Source organism: Amblyomma americanum, chromosome 8 (genome assembly GCF_052857255.1).
Source record: "Amblyomma americanum isolate KBUSLIRL-KWMA chromosome 8, ASM5285725v1, whole genome shotgun sequence".
Taxonomy (NCBI): Eukaryota; Metazoa; Arthropoda; class Arachnida; order Ixodida; family Ixodidae; genus Amblyomma; species Amblyomma americanum.
Genome location: NC_135504.1, coordinates 12,665,217 through 12,685,008, shown reverse-complemented (window position 1 = coordinate 12,685,008; position 19,792 = coordinate 12,665,217). Strand labels below are relative to the sequence as shown.

The 19,792-nt window shown below is 46.5% G+C and overlaps 1 protein-coding gene across 1 annotated transcript in view; it reads right to left on the bottom strand.

Annotated features, from left to right (window-relative positions):
- Nucleotides 1-19,792, bottom strand: part of LOC144100923 (fatty acid synthase-like) — a 57,666-nt gene that overhangs the window by 6,455 nt on the left and 31,419 nt on the right. Inside the window, exons 12-21 of the mRNA XM_077633846.1 lie at nucleotides 17,524-17,740; nucleotides 16,176-16,430; nucleotides 15,224-15,397; nucleotides 13,419-14,643; nucleotides 12,803-12,957; nucleotides 11,606-11,815; nucleotides 8,083-8,412; nucleotides 3,976-4,095; nucleotides 2,881-3,236; nucleotides 1,516-1,869 (exon numbers count right to left, since the gene is read on the bottom strand). Of these exons, the coding sequence (XP_077489972.1) occupies nucleotides 1,516-1,869; nucleotides 2,881-3,236; nucleotides 3,976-4,095; nucleotides 8,083-8,412; nucleotides 11,606-11,815; nucleotides 12,803-12,957; nucleotides 13,419-14,643; nucleotides 15,224-15,397; nucleotides 16,176-16,430; nucleotides 17,524-17,740 (3,396 nt within the window). The remainder of the gene's footprint in view (nucleotides 1-1,515; nucleotides 1,870-2,880; nucleotides 3,237-3,975; nucleotides 4,096-8,082; nucleotides 8,413-11,605; nucleotides 11,816-12,802; nucleotides 12,958-13,418; nucleotides 14,644-15,223; nucleotides 15,398-16,175; nucleotides 16,431-17,523; nucleotides 17,741-19,792) is intronic.

Sequence of the window (19,792 nt, the reverse complement as noted above, 5' to 3'; positions counted from 1 at the left end):
GCTCCACGCTGAACGCCTCAGTGTTCGCTTCAGAGATGATCCCTAAACAAACACAATCAAATAAAATTTAGACAAAGGGTTGTAGCTTCTGCGGCTGACATCGCGTGCTACGAGGCACCGAACATTATAAAATAACGCAGGAAGTGTGGTTAATCGGTACAAACCATTCTTTTTTCTATGGCCTCCAGAAATATGGAAATCAGGCGTGTGCGCTGTTTTGTCATGTGATCACGAAGAGCAATATGACATGAAGTGATAAATTATGAGATATTTAACGAGCAGAATACCCTTGTCTGTAAGTGTCCGTGTTTCCTGAGTAGTTAAAATTACCGTTAAGACAAACAAGAACTCACACGCGTTACGAGCAAGTGATCCGCAATGCAATTAGACAGGTTCATATTGTCGCGTAGTGGCGACGGCAGTCCGGAGAGCAGGAGGACAGCAAAAAGGCTTTCAAACGAAGCTGTTTATAGGGGCAGACCTGTGCCCACTGAGCTGAATGATTCGGTGAAGGCGTAGCAACAAGCGGGCTAGGCGGTCACCGAACAGTAGGGTTGCAGTTCTTGGCTGCGCTCAATTTAAATCTTGCAAGGAGCATTCGAGGTAAGGAAAAAAAATTGGTGGTCATTTAGCTCTGGTTAAACCTGGAGTGACGCGATAGCTACAGCTGGGAGAGTGGAACTTGGTCACGTGACCAACCACGTGACGAACCACGTGATTAGCCACGGCGCCACGCCGCCGGCAGCTGCTCTACACCACGTGACCAACCACGTGACAGCGTGGCGGCGCCGCCACGCTGAAGACTCGAAATTCTACCGTAATGTAGCTATCGCTACAAAACACACACGAGACGCGCTACAGAAATTTGCTCTCGTCCGGTACCCTGTCTCGTGAGTGAAGGTGCTTTTTTTTTTTTCGCGCAACTTTACCGCGACAGCAGTAATTTATTGACTAGCCCGACAGCATGTTCGACTTGAACACCTATCGAGCCCCTAAGCATCGCAAAGTGAAAAATGAAAATGTGGCTCAATTATGGCATCCGGCTGCTGACCCAAAAGACGCGGGTCCGATCCCGGTCGGGGTGGTCCAATTTCGATGGAGGCTCAATTCTAAAGACTCGTGTACTCTGCGATGTCAGTGCACGTTCAAGAACCCCAGGTGGTCGAAATTTCCGGAGCTCTTCACTACGGCGTTCCTCATAGCCTGAGTCGCTTTGGGATGATAAACCCCATAAAACCGAAGAATTCCAAAAATTATTAAGTTTCTGGGACGATTTATGACACAAACACGGATAAGTAGATGCAAACTCATCAAATACATAGCTTCCTTCGAGGTGAGATTTCATGGTAGCCCTAAACGTTTTGAAGTGAGCAGTACTTGCAATAAATAAAAACAGCAGATAGAGGTGACGAGCTCCATGCAAGTCTCCCATTGCAAAGTAAGAGTGTTGACTCCTGTCCCTACGCGTCGTCTACATAGCAAAAAGCACAATGTGAAGGGAATTTGTTGACTTGCCATAGCGAGGTTGAAGATTCCGCCAATGGGTCCCATAACGGCCGCTTCTTCGATGATCTGACGAGCACCTTCTTCTGTGGAGACGTCCGCACTGGTCGCCACCACGTTGGCCCCAGCGTGTTGCCACCGACGAAGACACAGGTGTTGGTATGCCGTCCGTACTCCCGATCGGGAGCTGAGAAGGAGCTTTCGGCAGCCACGGCTCAACATCCAGTCGGCGAGCTCCAGACCGAAGCCTCCCAGTCCTCCAGCGATGATGTACGACTTGTCTTCGTAGAAGCAGGTGCGCACTACGGCCTCCACAGTTACTGGTGGGGTCGGGCATGTCTTTCGCCGGCTCTCTTCTGGCCGAACCTGGGCGAAATGAACGTCACTATTTTCGAGGATAATGTGACCGAGTAAGCACAGTTCACAATATAATGTGAGAGTGCGCTGCGCGTGTACGGAGGGCCGCTCTCTCCGGCGACATCTTCCCTTTGTGAGACTCCGGAGGTGCTCGAACAAGAGACTGTATGGAGCTAGGAATCATCGAGTGTCCGGGACCAAGGGTCATTAGGCTCTGAAAGGTAACAGTCGGGCCGTCATCTTTGTTCTCACGCGAACAAGCATTCAACTGGCTAAGCACACCCCGCAAGAGGGACAGCGGCGCCGGCCAGGAGGGAAAAGGCCTAAGCCAGTGGGAAAATGCGAGGGAAGGGGGGGGGGGGGGGGGGAATGCCGCCGGCGTTGAGAAAACGGCGAGGGACACGTTCCAGACTGGAAAGAAGGGTCGCCCGAATGTGTATCGTATGTGTATCGCCCGAATGTGCATCGCAGCGCTGTCGCCGCATCCAGGTGCATTTCACTGCACATTAATTATGTTATTGTGTAATTCCTTGACCCAAACATGTACACGCATTCCTATTCTGAAACTGATCGCAAACAATTCGCACTTTCAGCCAACTTTCAGCCAATAATCTCAAAACCACCATTCGATATGCCCCATATTTAAATCTTGTTTTTTTTTTGTTTCCGCCACTAAAAATTAGGCATTGTTGCGCACTGGCCGCTGCTTTGTTGATAGAGTTTATTGCAAGGAAATCAAGACAAAATAATCTCGAAGCATTACTCAAAGCATAACGACAGCGGTTATTCCCAAGTTTACCGTGGGCGCTCACTTGGTGAAAGCCAAGATCAAAAATCGTCGAAAACACTCTGTTCTACTGAACTGTTCCAGTGCAGCATAGTTATTGCGGACGCTGGCCGTGATTTTTACACCATGCACTATTATAAAGGCACTAATATAAAGTTTCTTTGCAAATAGTGAAAAAGACCGAATAGCAACGCGGATTTTCAGTGACGAAAACGGCATATAGCACGACTTACCTGGAGCACAATTTTCCCTATGTGCTTTCCAGAGGCCATGTAGCGGAAGGCTTCTTCGGCCTGGTCCCTTGCGTAGCGCTTTATGGCTAGCGGCCGCACTACACCAGAGGCAATGCCGTCTCGCACAAGTTCTCGGACGCGCAATTTGTCTTCAGCAGTGAAGGAATCGTTGCCGTGCAGAGTTTCAAGGAGGATGCCGTGGAAGGAGATGCCCTTGAGGAACACGGACATTCCCAAGGAGGAGTCCTCATAGAGGTCGAACTTGCCGATCTCCAGAAAGCGGCCGTGCTTCGCAAGGCAGCGCACGCTGGCTTGGAGCTTCTCTTCGGATAGAGAGTTGAGCACGAGATTCACGCCTGAAGAGAGAGAACACAAGAGAGGGAAAAAGTTTATCCAGCCATACTTCCATATTTTCTACTCGGCACAAGGAAGGGATACGAGGGAATTGAAACAGGGGTGACAGATAGAAAGAAAACGTTTGGTCTGACCTGTCTATACGGCGTGACCAACGACACTGGGCGGTCATATTAATTAAACCACGGAAACAACTTCCACAGTTTCCATTGAAGCAGCCACCGCCCATTTCGGTGGATTTTGAAAAGTAGCCGTGCTTCTGCGCTCATCATAATAGTTTCATGCAAACTCTTTTGTACACAAGACTTTGAAGCACTGGACTAATGGAGTCCAGAACTTGCCTTGCACGTTTAGCTATTGGAGACTTTTGTTAATTTAAAAGTCGGAATAACGTTAACAAGTGGCCTCAAAATGACGTTAAAAAGTGGCCACCTTCAACGTCGTATCACTTTAACGGGTCCACAATATTTGTTTAATTTAACCAATTCCTACTCTTCGGCGCTTGGTGGCACTTTCTTCATTTTGATAAGGGTGACATTCCTCCAATAAGGAGCCGAGAAAGAAAGCATACTGATATTAAAGGGTGCCATCCGAAACCGAACCAAGAAAATGGTGGCTGTGTTTTTAAGAAGAAAGGAATGCAACTTGTTTACTCTTACTGAATGACGCGCAAAAGGCGAGTGTGCCGTTAACCTGCACATTGCTTGTGGTATAAAAATCTAGCTGTGATTGCGATCTCACCCCAGCCGTTGGTTTCTCGGAGCACATGATCTTCGAAGGACAGGTCCCTCGACCTTGCGATGTTCCGATCTCCAAGCTGAGGAAATCGACGCTTGAGATATTCCCGCTTCTCTTCAGTGCCTACGGCATCGGGAAAAGACCCAATACGAGAGTATTTTTAAAGAGTGTTCTGCTCAGATGTAAATTTTAGGTACACCCATTAAAATCAAGTTTTCAAAATATTCTGGTTGAAAACCAAGACAACCATTAGGAGCGACATTCAACGTCCTCGAATGGTGCACTAATCGATGCTTGGTGTCATTCAAAAATGAAGATGGCTCATGTCGCCAATTGCGGACGCTTTTTGAGAACACAGAGCGCGTACCCTTGAGCGGTGCTTTTTTTCTTCAACGAAAGCTATTATACATTTGTTACACCGAGCGCTACTGGCGGGCTCACTGGGCGCCTGGTTTCAGGTCCATGCTAAGCTCAAACCACGCATGCGCCAAGTTTTTGGCTGCAGCAGGCGTGAGACCTCGGAAGGGGAGAGTGAGACAGGGCCATGGGAAAGATTTAGCGGAACGCTGCAGCTGCGAGTGCGTTGCGCCGCGCATAGTGCCGTCTATTGACCGCCGTTTTCCTATATGGGTGCCTGACAGCGCACCTGGTAATTGCGTTCGCCGCAAGTCGCTCGCAGAAATTCACAGGCGTTGTAGGCGCACGCTTGCCGCGATAAAAATAAGTCGGAGCACTGTGGTGACATCTTTCGGTTGTCGCTTATTGCGTGGGCCTTCGTGAGTCAGAACGGGGGCAGGCGATCCCATCACGGGCACGGAATGCTCCAAACGAGTCCGTAACCGGAGCTGCTGGGGCAGCTTTACCGCGCGCTACTGATGCTTATGATTTCGGGGGTTTGGGGAGCACGCCGTGTTGTCTCTGTGAGCACTTGTCTCCGAAGTCTGCGTGCAGGAAATAGGCCTAAGCCGGGGTCTTCTACCGGGGTCTTCTACCATTCTAAACTCGGATGCAACTTAAGTCTGCAATGAAGCTCCGCCCACATTCTGGACCGCAGCACAGAATTACTCCAAGACATAAAAGTAGTCCGCTCTTAATACTTCTCTTGTCACCTAAACAAGAAGGTAATGAGAAGAGAAAAGTTATAACCTCTTGAATTTTGATACCTCGCCTGTTAAATGAAGTTAAAGATTAAAAAGCTCATTTTGTTTAATTTGGTGACTGACTAGCGGAGTAATTCAGTACGCCGCGGACCATTTTCCAGCGCTGGCGACTTCTGTTTATTTAAGTTGTGTCCTACTATAGAACCTTCTGGTGGTATTCTTAATCAGTTCTCGCTGATTAAGATGCACAGCCATTAATCTCTGAGCTTCGAATTTTTCATTTTGCGAAATATCACTTCGTCTGTTACCATGAGATCTGAGCTTTTAGTTGTGAAACCTGTAAGTGGGAAGTTCTTTTAATGCACACTGCCTTCACCATGTGTTCATTTAAAAGCCATCTTTCCCGCTAATTTTTTGACATCAGTGGCATAACCTGAAATCAAAATGTCTCCTGGAAGAAAAAAATTCCAACCGGTAATTCAACCTAAAATCGTTCCAACCTACGAATTACTGAAACCATAAAATAGTAATAAGAAGAATTGCCTGTGAGGCAGAGCATTCTGGGATGTCTTCAGGACACCACATTTGGCGTCGGTACAAAGGATACATTATTCAGCATCGTAAATAAGACAATAATTCAATATAATCGCACAAGGCCTACAGCTGGAAAGGTACCATTTAAAGGGAACTGATTTTTACTCTCTCCAGATGCGAAATTTGTGAACTCTCACAGATAGGCAATTCCGCGATTCTGCGATAGCAGTTGGATTAACCCTTGAAGATTACTTTTATTAAATTTTTTTTATTGAATGGCCAGCCACCACGGCGGCTCTCTTGTTATGGTGCTCGGCTGCTGACCCGAAAGATATTGGTTCTTTCCCGGTCGCGACGTCCACATTTCGATGCAAGTGAAATCCTAGAGGCCCGTGTACCGTGGGATTCTAGTGCACTTTAAAGAGTTCCGCGTAGGCGAAATTATCCGGAGCCCTGTAGTACGGCGTCCGTCATAGCCTCAGTTACTTTCGAACGTTACACCACATAAAACAAACCACAATATATTTTCTCCTTATCTGAAGCCGAGGCTTCAGAAACGCGACAGAATTTTTCTGGAGGACGAAGGAGTGCGGAGCTGGTTAGAGGGTACCAATGACTTGTCGGGAAGCCCTCTAGCTAAGGGGATGGGGTGTGGAGGTACCTGATTAATTGTGTTTCTTGAGGGCACCTGCCTTTCCCACTGCGTCTCAGAGCTCGATTTCGCGTTCGCTTTTTGCGTTCGTTGCTGCGTGGGCTTATAATGGGTGGAGGCATTGCGGTGTGTATAGGTAGGTGCTTGGTCTTCTTCTCAAGGTTGAAGGTGAGCGCGGGGGGAGGTAGGTGTGTAGGCAGCTCCCTAGATTGGGTGGGGGATTGGGGTGACGGATGCTGCTTCTGGGAGATGAAGGCTTCAGACTCCGAGGTTAAAGACAGATGAGGGTATTTTCGCATTGTGACACTGGTACAGCTCTCCTCTTTAAAAGTATTCCAATTCCTTTAATCTGACAGGTTCTAAGACACGAAGAGATTCATCTTTCCTGCTACATATGAATAAGCGTGCACAAAATAAAATGTCAAGAAACATTTCGTGAAGAGAACAGGCGTGCAGGCTTGAGGTTTCCTTAGTTCACATTTCAAGTATACCCCAAAAAAGGTTTAAATATTGGAGGCTCAGTCTTAAGATTTGTAGCCTCAGGAGAAAAGCGGCATGTTGTATTTTGTGCTTTCGACTCGTAATGTACAAAACTCAAACGAGGCCAACTTTGTTCAGCAAGCATGTAATGTGACCTCGGTTGCAAGCTCATTTTCCATATGCTGGCATCGCTGAATGAGTATAACTGGGGGTAAACAGCGCCGCATTAGTTTATATAATACTATTGAAAGAAGACAGGAAATTTTTCGTAACAGTAAATGTACAGAAAGGCTTGTGAAACGAGTTGATAATGGGCACACAAAATTGCGATAAACAAATTGAAATAACACCGTATGTAATTAAGAAAGTTAGCGCGCAACTTCGGACGATGGGCAAGTTTAACGACCGTAGCAGCCGCTCTCCCATGTCTCTATGCGAAATGGCCACTCTTAACAAGTGGTCTAATGCTGGGCGGGCAGTATATACTAAAATCGTCCTACGCTTCTCGTGGAACATAAAAAGTTACCACGAGCCGGCTACAAGGAAGTACTCCAAAAAAAAAGTACCTCCAGAAAACGGCCTACATTTGCCTTCCAGCTTAGACGAACGAGTCATACCGAGAGTTGTACCATCCAGCTTACCATAGCGGCAACTCTAGAATGAGTATGGGCCAGTCCCCTCTGCCTGCATCACGTAAACCAAGAGCACATTTTTGGCAGGGCTCCCTCAACAGTTCCTCGTTTTAGTTGTGTACATTACGAGCCGAAAGCACAAAATACAATATGCCGCTTTTCTCCTGATGATACAAACCTGAAGACTGAGTTAAAATGGGGAAGACCCTCGAGCATGGATCATGTAAATTTATGGCAAGTTCTAGATAACACCTAGTCCACGACTCATGCGGCAGGTTCACCTGCCGGAAAGCCTGGACCATGTGAACCAAAGGGAAATTCCGGACAGAGCCTGCCCCACAGTTAATCAAGGGCAACCTCTTGCACGGACAGTGTGAACCCTGGGCGTACCCCTGATGGTGCTCACTCCTTCGTTCGGGTAGGGAAAGCCAACCTGCCCGGTAAGATAAACCCAGGACATATTATTGTTCCACCCCCCCCCCCCCCCCGGTCCGTTAATATGGCACATTCCGTCCTGCATGAATTACTTCCACCGAGAGCATATTTACTACCCAGCCTTTACGGCTGAAATCACGTTATTAGTCTACTGGGGGCAGTAGGTTTCAGTAACGAGCACCTACGACAGCGATGGTAAGAGCGTCTAGTAGAAAGGAATCCTCATATACATACCGCTGTAATAAACAGCGAACTGTGCTCAGGAATCGGTACCAACCAACGGTGGTGAATACGGTGCACCCCATGGAGAGGGCGATGGAGATGGCCGCTTGTCCGACACCACCGCTGCCGGAGTGGACAAGGAGAGACTCTCCAGGTCGCATGTTACCTCGTACCAGGAGCGCGTAGTAGGCCGTAGAGTAAGCCACCGGCACCGTGGAAGCCTCTTCCAGACTCCACATGTCAGGAACCTCCCAGAGCCAGTCTGAATCCACAGCCACAGCTGTAGCCATGCCCTCGGAGGGTACCAAGCCCATTACCCGGCGTCCCTTTGCGTCGCGGCCCGAGAACTCTAGGCCAAGCAGGCACTCACACGCTGCGACGTCGCCTGTGGGTTTGTGCAAGAAAACAAATTGGGCAATACGTTACTAAACCAGTACATTCCCCAGTATGAGTTTAATGGCACGTACTTTTGCAGAGCACGCAATTTTGCTTACGACTCCTGGCGTCCTTAATGTCAAGTGATGTTTTCTATCGCAGCTCTTCACAAAATGCAACCGTTATTTATCAATCAGCAAAAACAACGGTCGGCCTAAGCAATGCCTCAGTTTCCATCGCCAACGTGGATGCTCGTCCAGTGTAGCGGCAGTTAACCATGAGAGACACTGGACTGAGGCATAGCACAACACAAGGCGGTAACTGAACACTGAATATTTGTTGAAACAATCTAGGGTATTTTATACATGAAAAAAACGTGTGCACGTGTGAAAACATGACTAGGACGCAAACGCGAATGAAATCGAAAGAAACATATAAAAACCTATGAATGCCAACATCACTCCTATATGAAGTGAATGGAAAAGCACGCAATCACGTGGAAAGCAACAGTACTTTTCTGGAGTATGACGACAAAAGGCGCACTGACATATTGACGCGGCGGCGAGCGTAAGATGGCGAGAGCGTCGACAATTGCTCTTTCAAAAGATTCCTTTTGAAGGACTACGACACAATAGCTTATTTCTTTTCATAAAATTTTGTGAGAAATAAGTTCTGTCGAACATCGCTGAGGCTGTGGATAAAAGAATAGTCAAGAAATAATGTTATTAACATCTAATGCTTTCATTTTACATTTGCAATAAATGCCGTTGAATTAGGTCCGCCGCAAGGCCGGCATTGCGGTGATGATCGACGCACGCCTGTTTTTTTTCTTTTGCATGCTATATGCTTATTTACTATCGAATATTTTACATTATATTGCGTTAAGGCTGTTGTGTCTTTGGCTGTGCGGATTGAACAAAATAAATTTTATTGGTTTTTTTGAGTGGCCACTCCAATTTACATATCCCATTATACTTATGTGGTGAAGAGTCCCTTCATATGAGAACCAACTGCGTACTTTTTGTTTTTTCATGCTAAAACTACTAGCAGACGCCTTTATCATTTTGTTTGTGACGCGAGATGCGATAAGATTCATCTGGAATGAGCACAAGCACTCGCAACTGAGTCCGCATTGTTCCAGGTTGTTCTAGTCTATTTTGGTACCTTATCTCGAGGGTTCCTTGCCGGATTTAAACTGAGCGCTGACGAGAGCGCCGATGGTTTTATTGCTCGACCACCGAGCACGCTTCTCGCTATCGCCACCGCTGAGCTGTTCGTTTCTTTGTGGGAGTACGGCCGCCTAATAAAGCGTTTGAAGTTTACACTCCTCTGCTTATTCATTGTATTGTCACCACCTCGTGACAATACAATTTTGATACGGCAGAGGTCCTCTGTCTTAGGGCTCACTGTAAATTCAGTCTTCAGATAATTTTACCTTCTTTTGCAGTTCTTGCTGTGAGGTCGCATTTTTTTTTCCCACTAGCCATATCTAAGAAAGGTGCCCGCTCTCGTATACGATCAGTTATGCACCTACCTGTTTGTACAACATGAAATCAAGCACAATTAAACTAAGCCTTAAAAATGTTTCTGTCGGGAATAAAACATTCATGTTGGAGCATTTTTTGCACAAGTGAATAGCTTTATGGCCCCTTTTTTGATTAAATGGCGCAGTTTGGAAAGTTCGCAAGGTGCAGAAAAGATTCAAGACCGTATTTGGCTGAAATGTTTGAGGAATGTGTGATACCGTATGGAGGTAACGAATAGCTTAATATTATCGTTGCTTAGTCGATTCTTCTGAAAGGGGCACCTTTTCTGTATCATCAATCATCTCTCTTTCACCATTGAAGATATTTTCTTGCGGCACTGAACAAAAAAGTTATTCCAAGTAGACAGACGACGCAAAGTTCACATGTGGGATACGATCTCTCAAAATAACAGACTAATACTCGGAGCCCGCAACTTTCAAAGGGTCTTGTAGATTCAGTTTCTCGAAGCCACCAGAGTAGAGCGCATCCTTTGAAGAAAGTTCGAAGGATTTTACCCAAAGTACAGCAACACCAAAATTGTCAAAACACAGTAGAAAGAACTTGAAAGAGCAATTGTGGAGCCTTTGGGACATCGTTCGCTTTCAGACATGTGATTATGCCAGCATGCCTTTTTTTTGCCATATTCCAAATAAAATTTTTCCTTTTACTAGTCGTTATCAATTCACTAGTGATTTTACTAGTGATTAGCAATTCTCTATTCACTGCTTCCTTACGCGGTATGCTGTTATTGCTAGTATCTGCGGAGTTTATTGCCTTACATGTGGCTTCACTATATCATATCATATTTAGTGAACGCCTTCCAACAGCTTTGAAGAAGAAGCTAGACCACGTTTTCTTTTTATAGAAGCAACCATGACGCTCTTAAGCCCGATTGGTCAGGCGTATTAGATGCCGCGCACGAATAAATCTCGTTTTAACAACACAGCGATAATCGTTGGCGCCGCACCATTGACGATGAGCGAATATTGCACAAAAATCAGAGATGCAGCCTAGATGTGGCACCTAGGTTACGTGACATCGTGACATCGTGACCTCATCCCAACCTGCTCACTGGATTGTGAGCAATGTGCCCACCGTGGCAGGTGTCGGGGAAATTAAACATTTGTCGCGAGAGGTTGCTCGGTAACAGCGACCTGGATCTCACAAACACCATCGGTGCCAGCCCCTGCCATCGTAGGGCAGTGACGCATCACTTAACAACTGCACAACTACGCCAGGAGTGGTGTACATATTCCTTTTTGTGTATAAATAATGTCGAGAGAAAAATTAGGTAATCAACAAAACAATGTCTTCTCAGGTATCTTTGAGAAATGAGCAAGAACGGGTATGGGACGGTACTCACAGTAAACAGAAAACCTAGGACGGCGTGCACAAGCAGTCAGTGGGTGCGAAGTCTCACGTGTGTGCTAAATTAGTAGGAAACATTTAGGCAACACTATTTCTTATATCAATGCTTCCAAACTCAAAAGACATGCTAGACACTTCAAATGTCCAAGCGACATACAAAAATGACTTTATTTGATATCTAGGACGCTGCCGACATTAGGCAAAAAGAACTCCACCGTATCTGATGCCAATTCTAATCCAAGCTCTTGGAGCTTCAGTCCGCTACACAAAAATATAGTAAGCCTTCTGGCGATTACTAAACGCACTTACCGGGCAAGGCATCCGGTGAAAGCTTGCCAGTGGCGAGCATGACGTCACGGAAGTTCAGCGGGGCGTAGTACACATTGCATAGTAGTTTGCGCGTAGTGCTGGATGGGGTTGTGTAGCGCAACGGAGATTCGTACCAATGCAGGCTGGAGAGATCTCCGCGAGTCTGGACGTTAAGGAAGGCGCGGCTGGTGGCACTTTTGCGGACCGTACCTGCGGTGCGCGTATGATTAGTGAAGCACATCTCAAGAAAGGTTTTGTGCCAAGCTAGATGGGGCACGAAGGCAACATGAAATGCCTTTAAGGGCATCAAAGCACACCGTTACATGCCGTAATCGGTTTTCCTAAATTGCTAAAGTTGGCTGTTTTTTATCACGGCTACATCCCATACATCACTTTTTCTCAATTCCTAGTATATCTGATATTTATCATGCAGAACAGCTGGATCTGTGCATCTTATACCCCCTTGAGTGCGAATTTATACCTGGAATGTGTTACTGCTTTCAGAGCGCTTATCCAGCGTCATACTTCAACTCCTAACCCCTCAGCTTGCGTGCCTCTTGTTCTAGGAAACCTGTCTCGTACTAATTATAGTCTGTCTCTGCTCGGGCTATCACTCGAGGGCTCGCTAAACAGTGGGCCTGTAACGCACTTTGTACAGCGTGTGCCTGATTTCCAAGCATGCAGATATGATAGTTTATGCTGCGCGTAATCTTCTGTGAAAGCCGTGGAGTTCTCAGTGAATATATAGTAAAGAAATACAAGTGCAGTCACGCCGGTGTACTAAACATCACCATCTCAATGCCCACGTTGTCTTATTTGTGTTCCCGTCAAGTTGCCCGAAATATCGAGGTAAGGTGGTTCTTCAGTGGCTACGTAATGTCTTCTCAGCCCTTCTGGATAGGTCATCTAATAGAACTGCTCCACCTTTGCGTGGAAAGGTATGAAAACTCACTTTTGATTGTATCGCTGAATGTTGATAATTATCATTTCAGCACTGATTGCTTTCTTGTGGATGTTGGATATATTTCGTTCCTGATGTATGGTTTCTCTTTCATAATAGTGAACAATATCTCCAAAAAACGTGTTTTTCGCTTAAGCATCATTTTGTCCACATGATGTGACGGCGATAGTTACAGCACATGGCAAGGAACGCTTAACACTTGGTGGGGCTGAAAATGAAAAGGATGCAAAGCTTACGTGAAGGCATTGTGAGATGCCTGAAAGAACCCCACTGTCCATCACGCTGAACGTTCATAACAAGGTCGCGCTCCAGCAAGTATTTGTATGTGACGTCATTCAGTGCGAAATCGGTGTCCTTGTCCGACTCCTTCAAGCTCGCGTCGAAGACGCATCTGACAGTGATGAACAGAAGACATAATTACTTTTCGAAAAAGCATTAACATGCCAACTTTCTTCACAAAAGCGTGGATAGGATTCAGCTTTAGATATTTCATTTCAATCCCCAAGCAGAAGCCATTTGGACCATTTGAGCACAACTTCACGTAGTTGCTTCTAATACGTGGCTGCCTTTACTTAATAAGTTCTTAGGTATGCTTACTTAAAATTAATCGGCATTTATTCATTAATAAGTAATAATTATGATGGCTAATTAATATTTATGCAGTCAACCTTCAGAAGCACCAAAAGTTGCCCAGCAGCGCACAAAAGTGCCAAAGAAGCAGGGGGTCTACTGTTGTCGGTTTATATTTAATGCCAGTAGTGGTGTCTAGTGCAGTAGGCACTTTAAAATCACCTAGACTGCTATAACATAAGCGCTAAAAACAAGTATTCTAACGAGCTTCATTGGTCTTACCTTATACGGCTGGCACCAATTTCCAGACGGATGCAGTTCATCAAACCAACGATACCACTGACGCCAATGTCCTTTGCTACCAACCACAAGTTATGCCCCGCAGGCTTCCCTACGCACTCTATAACTTTCTCCTTCAGCGTCTCAACCCAATCGAAGTTTGCGTTTTCTGTTAACATCATTTCTTGTTGTGATACTCTCGGCTCGGTGGTCATTTTCCTCAGTAAAAGCAGCGTAGACCACTTGTTAGACTTGAGTGCCACGAGGCGGAAGCCATGGTAGCCAAGCACTGACATAACGGCATCTTTTGTATGAGTTTTGCTCAAAAGATTGGCCACTTTCGACAAAAATACTTCGGCAGGAGTAAGGGCTGAGCGCAGAAAGACCAGTGCAAATCCAGTCTCTTTGCAGTGTGCTGACAGTTCTTCAGCCAAGGTTTCGAGAGAGTTTGAGACGCTGGGGACCATTCGCGCAATCACTAAATCGGCCTCAGGAAGTTTGTTCCCAGAGGTTGAGGCCGGATCCCACAAGAGCGTCACAACACCTTCAGGTAAATGCTGTGTTGCAAGGTCATGTGGACGCTGGTAGGCAACGGCGTACTCTGTCTTAAGCGATATGTCGTACAGCGGAAGCATTCCTGACACTGAAAGTGTTAAGAGGAAGTTGCTTCCTTCCGGTGCAAGTTCGAGAACACGGATTTTTCTTCCGCTCGTATTTTCCACGGCTACGTCGAGCAGGTGTCTTAGGGGATCCTCTTCTAAAAGGGCTGTGTAAATGATGTCTTTGTCAAGGTCATTCTTGTGGGTTGTCAGCGCCCACTCGACGGCGGACACGAGAGGTGAACCAGAAACGTTGATTCTTGTCTGGATGCCTGTGAGAACTCGTACGAGTCCGTTGTTCTCTCCGTTGCTTTTAAGGTGTTGGTCGAACACTTCCTGGGGTACATCGCAAGATTCTTTTAGGAGTCGCGACACCTCATTCATTTCCTCTCCAGTTGTCTGCAGGATGCACCGGACAATGGCACTGCATACGTCGACGTACTCTCGTAACCTGGCCTCACGTTTTAAAATTGCGGCCTCGTTGTCGACGTACGGGACGAAACAGTATTCTTCAAGGCACGGTGTTTGGCGGGAACTGCGACGCGGGGCGACGGAGGATTTGTAGCCTCGAATAACGACTCCCCCAGCACTGCCCGCATTCAGGCAGCCGTCGTAGATAGAGGGTATTCCTGCACATCAGAAGACGTAGCAATGTGCAGGTGTACAGAGGTCACTTATCTTGCCATTTTGAATGTCAGTATCGGACATAATGCGAAATTCGATTGGCGCAAGATATGCGCTCTTTGATCTTTCGAGTACATAGTTACTCATTAAATTGGCATTTAGCTTACTGCAGCAAAAGAAGCTTGCAACAAACAAGACTGAAGATGCGGTAATTTTCAGTTTTCTTCGATTTGTGTGATTTACTCATAGATGAATTCGGTGACTTCCTCATTAGTGCATCATCTAAGAACATTTGATTTATGTTTCAATTTTATTTTATGACTGATGTTGAGTTAAAAATTTATGCACCACTGCAAATTGTGTGCAGAGTCATCGCCTTACAATGCATTATTCACGTCCGCACAAAACTGAAATTTTTCTCAGTGCGTACTTTATAAGCTTCACTGAAACCTTATGACGGAAACGCTTGACCATTTTAATACTTTGCATTTGTGACTTTATGGCTTTTTGCATTTTTCTTATGCCGAGCTTCTGCCATTGTAGCGTGGATAATTTGTGAGGATACATTAATTTTTCTGTACAAACCTCTTTCTGCGGCCTCTTCAACAACCTGAGCATGGAGCCTTGGATCTATGTGGCACGACTGGATCTTTGCAAGCAGCTTGAGTGTTCGCAGTGGCTGAAGAAAACTGTAGAACTGAAACATACCGTCGATGAAGGCCACCCAGTTGTCCTCCCACTTAAGCTTGCATTGCGGTCCTGTATGATGCAGAAAGGAAATAGTTGGGTTAAGCTACCATACAGTGCGTAAGAAATGTGCGTAAATTCGTCTACTAAGACCTAAAAAACGATAAACTTTTTTGCATGATTTTATTGGGGCACAGTAAACCCTGTCCTGGTATCCTTGTCCTGATGTAGTAAATTCTGAGCCTTAGTTTTTTGCTCACTATAACAAAAATGTAAAATATACCAAACCCTGCAAAGGTAATATTTTCCATTGGTTGTGAAATGTCATCCCTCTCTATTATTATTATTTTCATGGTATCCGGCGCTCAAATGGTGAAAAAGAGTCTTATCTTATAGATCACTTCACTAGGCTGTCTCATATGTATCCATGTAAACAACTGTGCCCCTACTATAATTCTTAACTTCTCTTGCGATAGCATTTATCATTGTGTTTAATAATTTAGCTTAGGGAAACAGAAGGAACTCTCTTTTGCGAGCAATTTATCTCACAGAAAATATACCCTGCTATGGCTGCAAGCAAGGAGCTATAAAAATTCCCGTCCTTCAAGCACGAGTTTTCTTGCAGTACGTTAGTTAAGGACCTGGTAAGATGCATTACCCGGTCTGAATACCTATCGTCCTCGCGAAAACCGAATTGTTCAGTGGATAATACTTTGAACCAAAGGTGTGATTTGGTGGCAACACGAGTACATTAACAGGCCACTTTGCACTTTGGACGATCTGGCTACTTTGTGAAATTGCAAGGACAGTGACGAAAAACTAGAGGTAAAGAGTGCGCCGGCCAACTGACTATCCAAGTCGACGCTAAGGATGCTTTGGAATACTCCGTGGTAGTCGCAGCCAGACAGTGCCTGTTCCTTGTAGACTTCTTCACTGTTCAGTTCCAAGACTGCTGCTTCGTTGGATGGACATGGTAGGCGATTGTCGAGTACCTCCTCCCCTTCCTTGGCCATTCGGATGCGACCGCTCGCCGCCACCGAGCCGCCTTCGCTGACCTCGAACTCTCCAGAAGCCGGCATGATGAGCACCAGAAAGCGCACGGTACCTGAGTCCAAGATATTTTGTTGTTAACTACTAATGCTCGCGCGTAGCTCTCTCAAGCAGTTTTCTAACTTCGGGAACATACTTGTACGCGGATTCACGACACTATTAAGCTACTCAGTAAACAACACTAAATACTCACACTACCGGCTTACACAATACAGAATGAAAAGTTTTACACCATCTGGCAGCAGCGGTGTCAAGAGGATCCCGCTGGTTCATGCCAACAAAGAAACGTGGTGACACAGATTTACTTCACACTGGCATGTCAGGGAATTAGATCGGTTTCTTCCAAAGCATAGAGAATTTAAAAGCAGGCTAAGTATTATGCAGACTATGATTCTATAGATGGCCTTTTATAACACCCAGATGAGTCACTGCAAACTCTAAGAGGAGCACGAAGTACGGGTGAATGAAATAGGCGCCTTGGGAGTAGTGAGCGGCTTGTTGACCCTTCGATGCCTCAGGGGGCCGTTTAGGACGATACCTTTAACACCTTTCGTAACTGACTCGGCAGCTTCGTATATTGCTGACATGAATCGGAACGATGACTTCCGGGTGCTCGATTTTAGACGAGGCGTATCAAAGACCATGACCGTCGCTACTATGTAAGAAGTGTCGCTCTTGCCTTGGTTCCTCCAAGTGTGCATATTTCTGTTTCTACTTTTCGCGACTTCTGCAAGTGTGACTACTAGGAGCTGCCCTACTGTGCGTAGGGTACTGCTATTTAGTCGCTATCACGTGGCTTCCTCAGGCTCAGGCTAAAAACCTTGTAGACCAACTCTACTAGGTTTAATATAGCGGGGACGCATTGGTCAATTGTGAACTTCCAAGTACGATGTGAAGAAAAAAAACATTCGTTTGTTACTGAGCAGGAGAAAGTGGGAAGAAAAAATACCTTTGATTCAGTTCATTTCACAGGTACAAAACTCATAAATTGGTGATGGAAAGCAGCGCAGTGGCTGGTTACGCAACACGCGACTGGTGTGGACGGCATTGAGGGCCGTAGTGTTGGGAGCTGTGCAGTAAGCAAAGCGGCCCAGCTGTTTCGGGAATAGCGGGTGCGAAAGAAAGAGTCTGCATGGAAGGAGGCTCACCACTCTTTGGCAAGATGGTGGCCCGGTGCAAAGTCAAGTTCTCGAACACCACAGGCATCTGGTCGAAAGGCTTTCCGCATCGTTTAGCGAAGGACTTCCAAACCAGCACCATGTAACCGGACGCAGGGTAGATCACGCGGCCGTCGAGCTGGTGGCCAGCCAGGTAGGCGTCTCTCTCGTTCGTGTCAAGGTTTACCTCGACGACTTCCTCTGAAAACTGTCAGTAAAGGCGTCCTGTGTTAGAGCGGATGACATCACCGCAGTCAAGCAAACTTCCGTCCCGCGGCTGTTGCGCGCAAGAAACAACCACATGTCCCACTTTACGCAATCTTTAAAAATAAAGTTTTTCTGCAGTTGGGATGAATGATGCCTTATTTGTAGTTCTCCGAGCAACGTGAAAGTGGGGCACCAGAGTTCAAATTAAATTTGGGTTTCGAATCACAGGCTTAAACGATCAACTTTCATCAAAACATTCTGTCACAATTTCGCCTAGCTTTTTGCCGCCACTTCAAACTGAAGGCAACTGATGGATAAAAGAGCGATATAGGCAGTGCGAACGTTAGTGCCATTTGGAGTAGCTTTCATCAGTGGCGGTAACTGGTGTGTTCATTTAGCCGGTGGGGGTCGAGTACTAGACCATGGTGGCAGAATCTAGTTCTGCTGATGTAGTGCGTTGTCGGCTCTGGCCATCGGAATCAGGCCACACCCAATGCCTGGTTATTCACTTCCATCGACGCGCCGATGTTTGTTTCGTCCGATGGAGAATGGAGCGGCACTGCGATTCGAACCGTTGTCCGCTAAAATGCGAGACGGGTTCTCAACCTCTGTGCCATCTCTGGTTCCCGACACTAATGCAATCCAAGTTAAAATCAAGAACAGGAGATGGGCGCGGGCAGAGCATGTAATGCAAAAGCAACATAGTCAATGGTCGTAAAGGGTAACGGGCTAGATAACAGAAGAATGGAAGCGCAGCAGGAGCGGGAAAAAGCCCGGTAGGCGGATGAGATTAGGAAGTTTGCTAGCATACGGTGGCCGCAGGTGGCACAGGCCCAGGCTATTTGGAGTGATATGTAGGAGGCGTTTGGCCTGCAGTGGGAGTGGTCAGAATGACGACGATGCATCAAAGACGTTTTTGTAAACGATAAATGAGAGCAATTCACGATCATTAACGCAAGTAAAAAAAAATGCTCTTCGATGTGAATGTTATGTTTTCAGGCGCTGATGATGAAAAAATTTTTGTGTGACCCTTCCCAGTGGGAGCCACCTTGCTTGTTCTAAGGTATACCAAATGTTGCTGAAGAACAGGCATGCCTCAGAATGAACTGCCTTGAGAGCTATTGAGCAAGGCGAGAGTTTGGGCGAGTTGCTAAGTGTTCATTTTCGCTCTCAGCACAACACGAACGGGACACAAGACTAGTCCTTCGTCTTGTGTCCCGTTCGTGTTGCGCTGAGAGCGAAAATTGAGAGCTATTATATCAAGCCTAACTTTCAGTTTCGTTTTTTCTTACGGCATGTACTATCATCATCAGTACTTCTCTATCTTCTCTGGAACCAGCAACGTCTTCTGGAATAAACTACGGGGACACTTTGTGGGCCTAAAGTGTGCATGGCGAAAGCTCTCCTGATTACTGTGTCACCTCGGCTGCCTGTTGCTATACTGCTGGTAGACACAAATGCGCGTGCGCCGTGCACCACAGCTGCCACTGGGGCGAGCGGCGCGACAGACGTCACTGTTGCTATGCACACATGTGCATGCGCAACGGCTTCTCGGCGTTGGCATGCGCCGCCGGCAGCTGGGGGTGCCAGGAGGATGCGCGCCGGTGAGGGGGAGGGTAGCAGCTGAAACTGCGCCAAGATGAGCCGGACGGACACCGTCACCGCTAGTATGAGCGCTTAAAGGCTTTCGCCTTAATAAAGTCTACTCTTAGCAGCCTTCTACGCCTGTAGTTCCCTCCGTCCGGATACCGGACACCACAAAACTGGCCTGCTCCTGCGGCTTTCCGAAGAATGATGCAGCTCTTATTGAAAAACTGCAAAGGTGTACCCCGTTACACTGACGACATAATCATCTGGGGAAAGACACGTGAGGGACCAATTCATCTGTAATGTCCGGTATCCTGACGGAGAGAACGAACAGGTGCAGACGGCAGCTCAGTGTATTCTGTTGAGTTCCAGCACAGGGAGTGTGTTCCAGACAAGAGAGAAAAGTGCTGATAATGATAGTACAGGTCTTAGGAAAATTTGAACTGAAACTTTGGCGGGACACAAC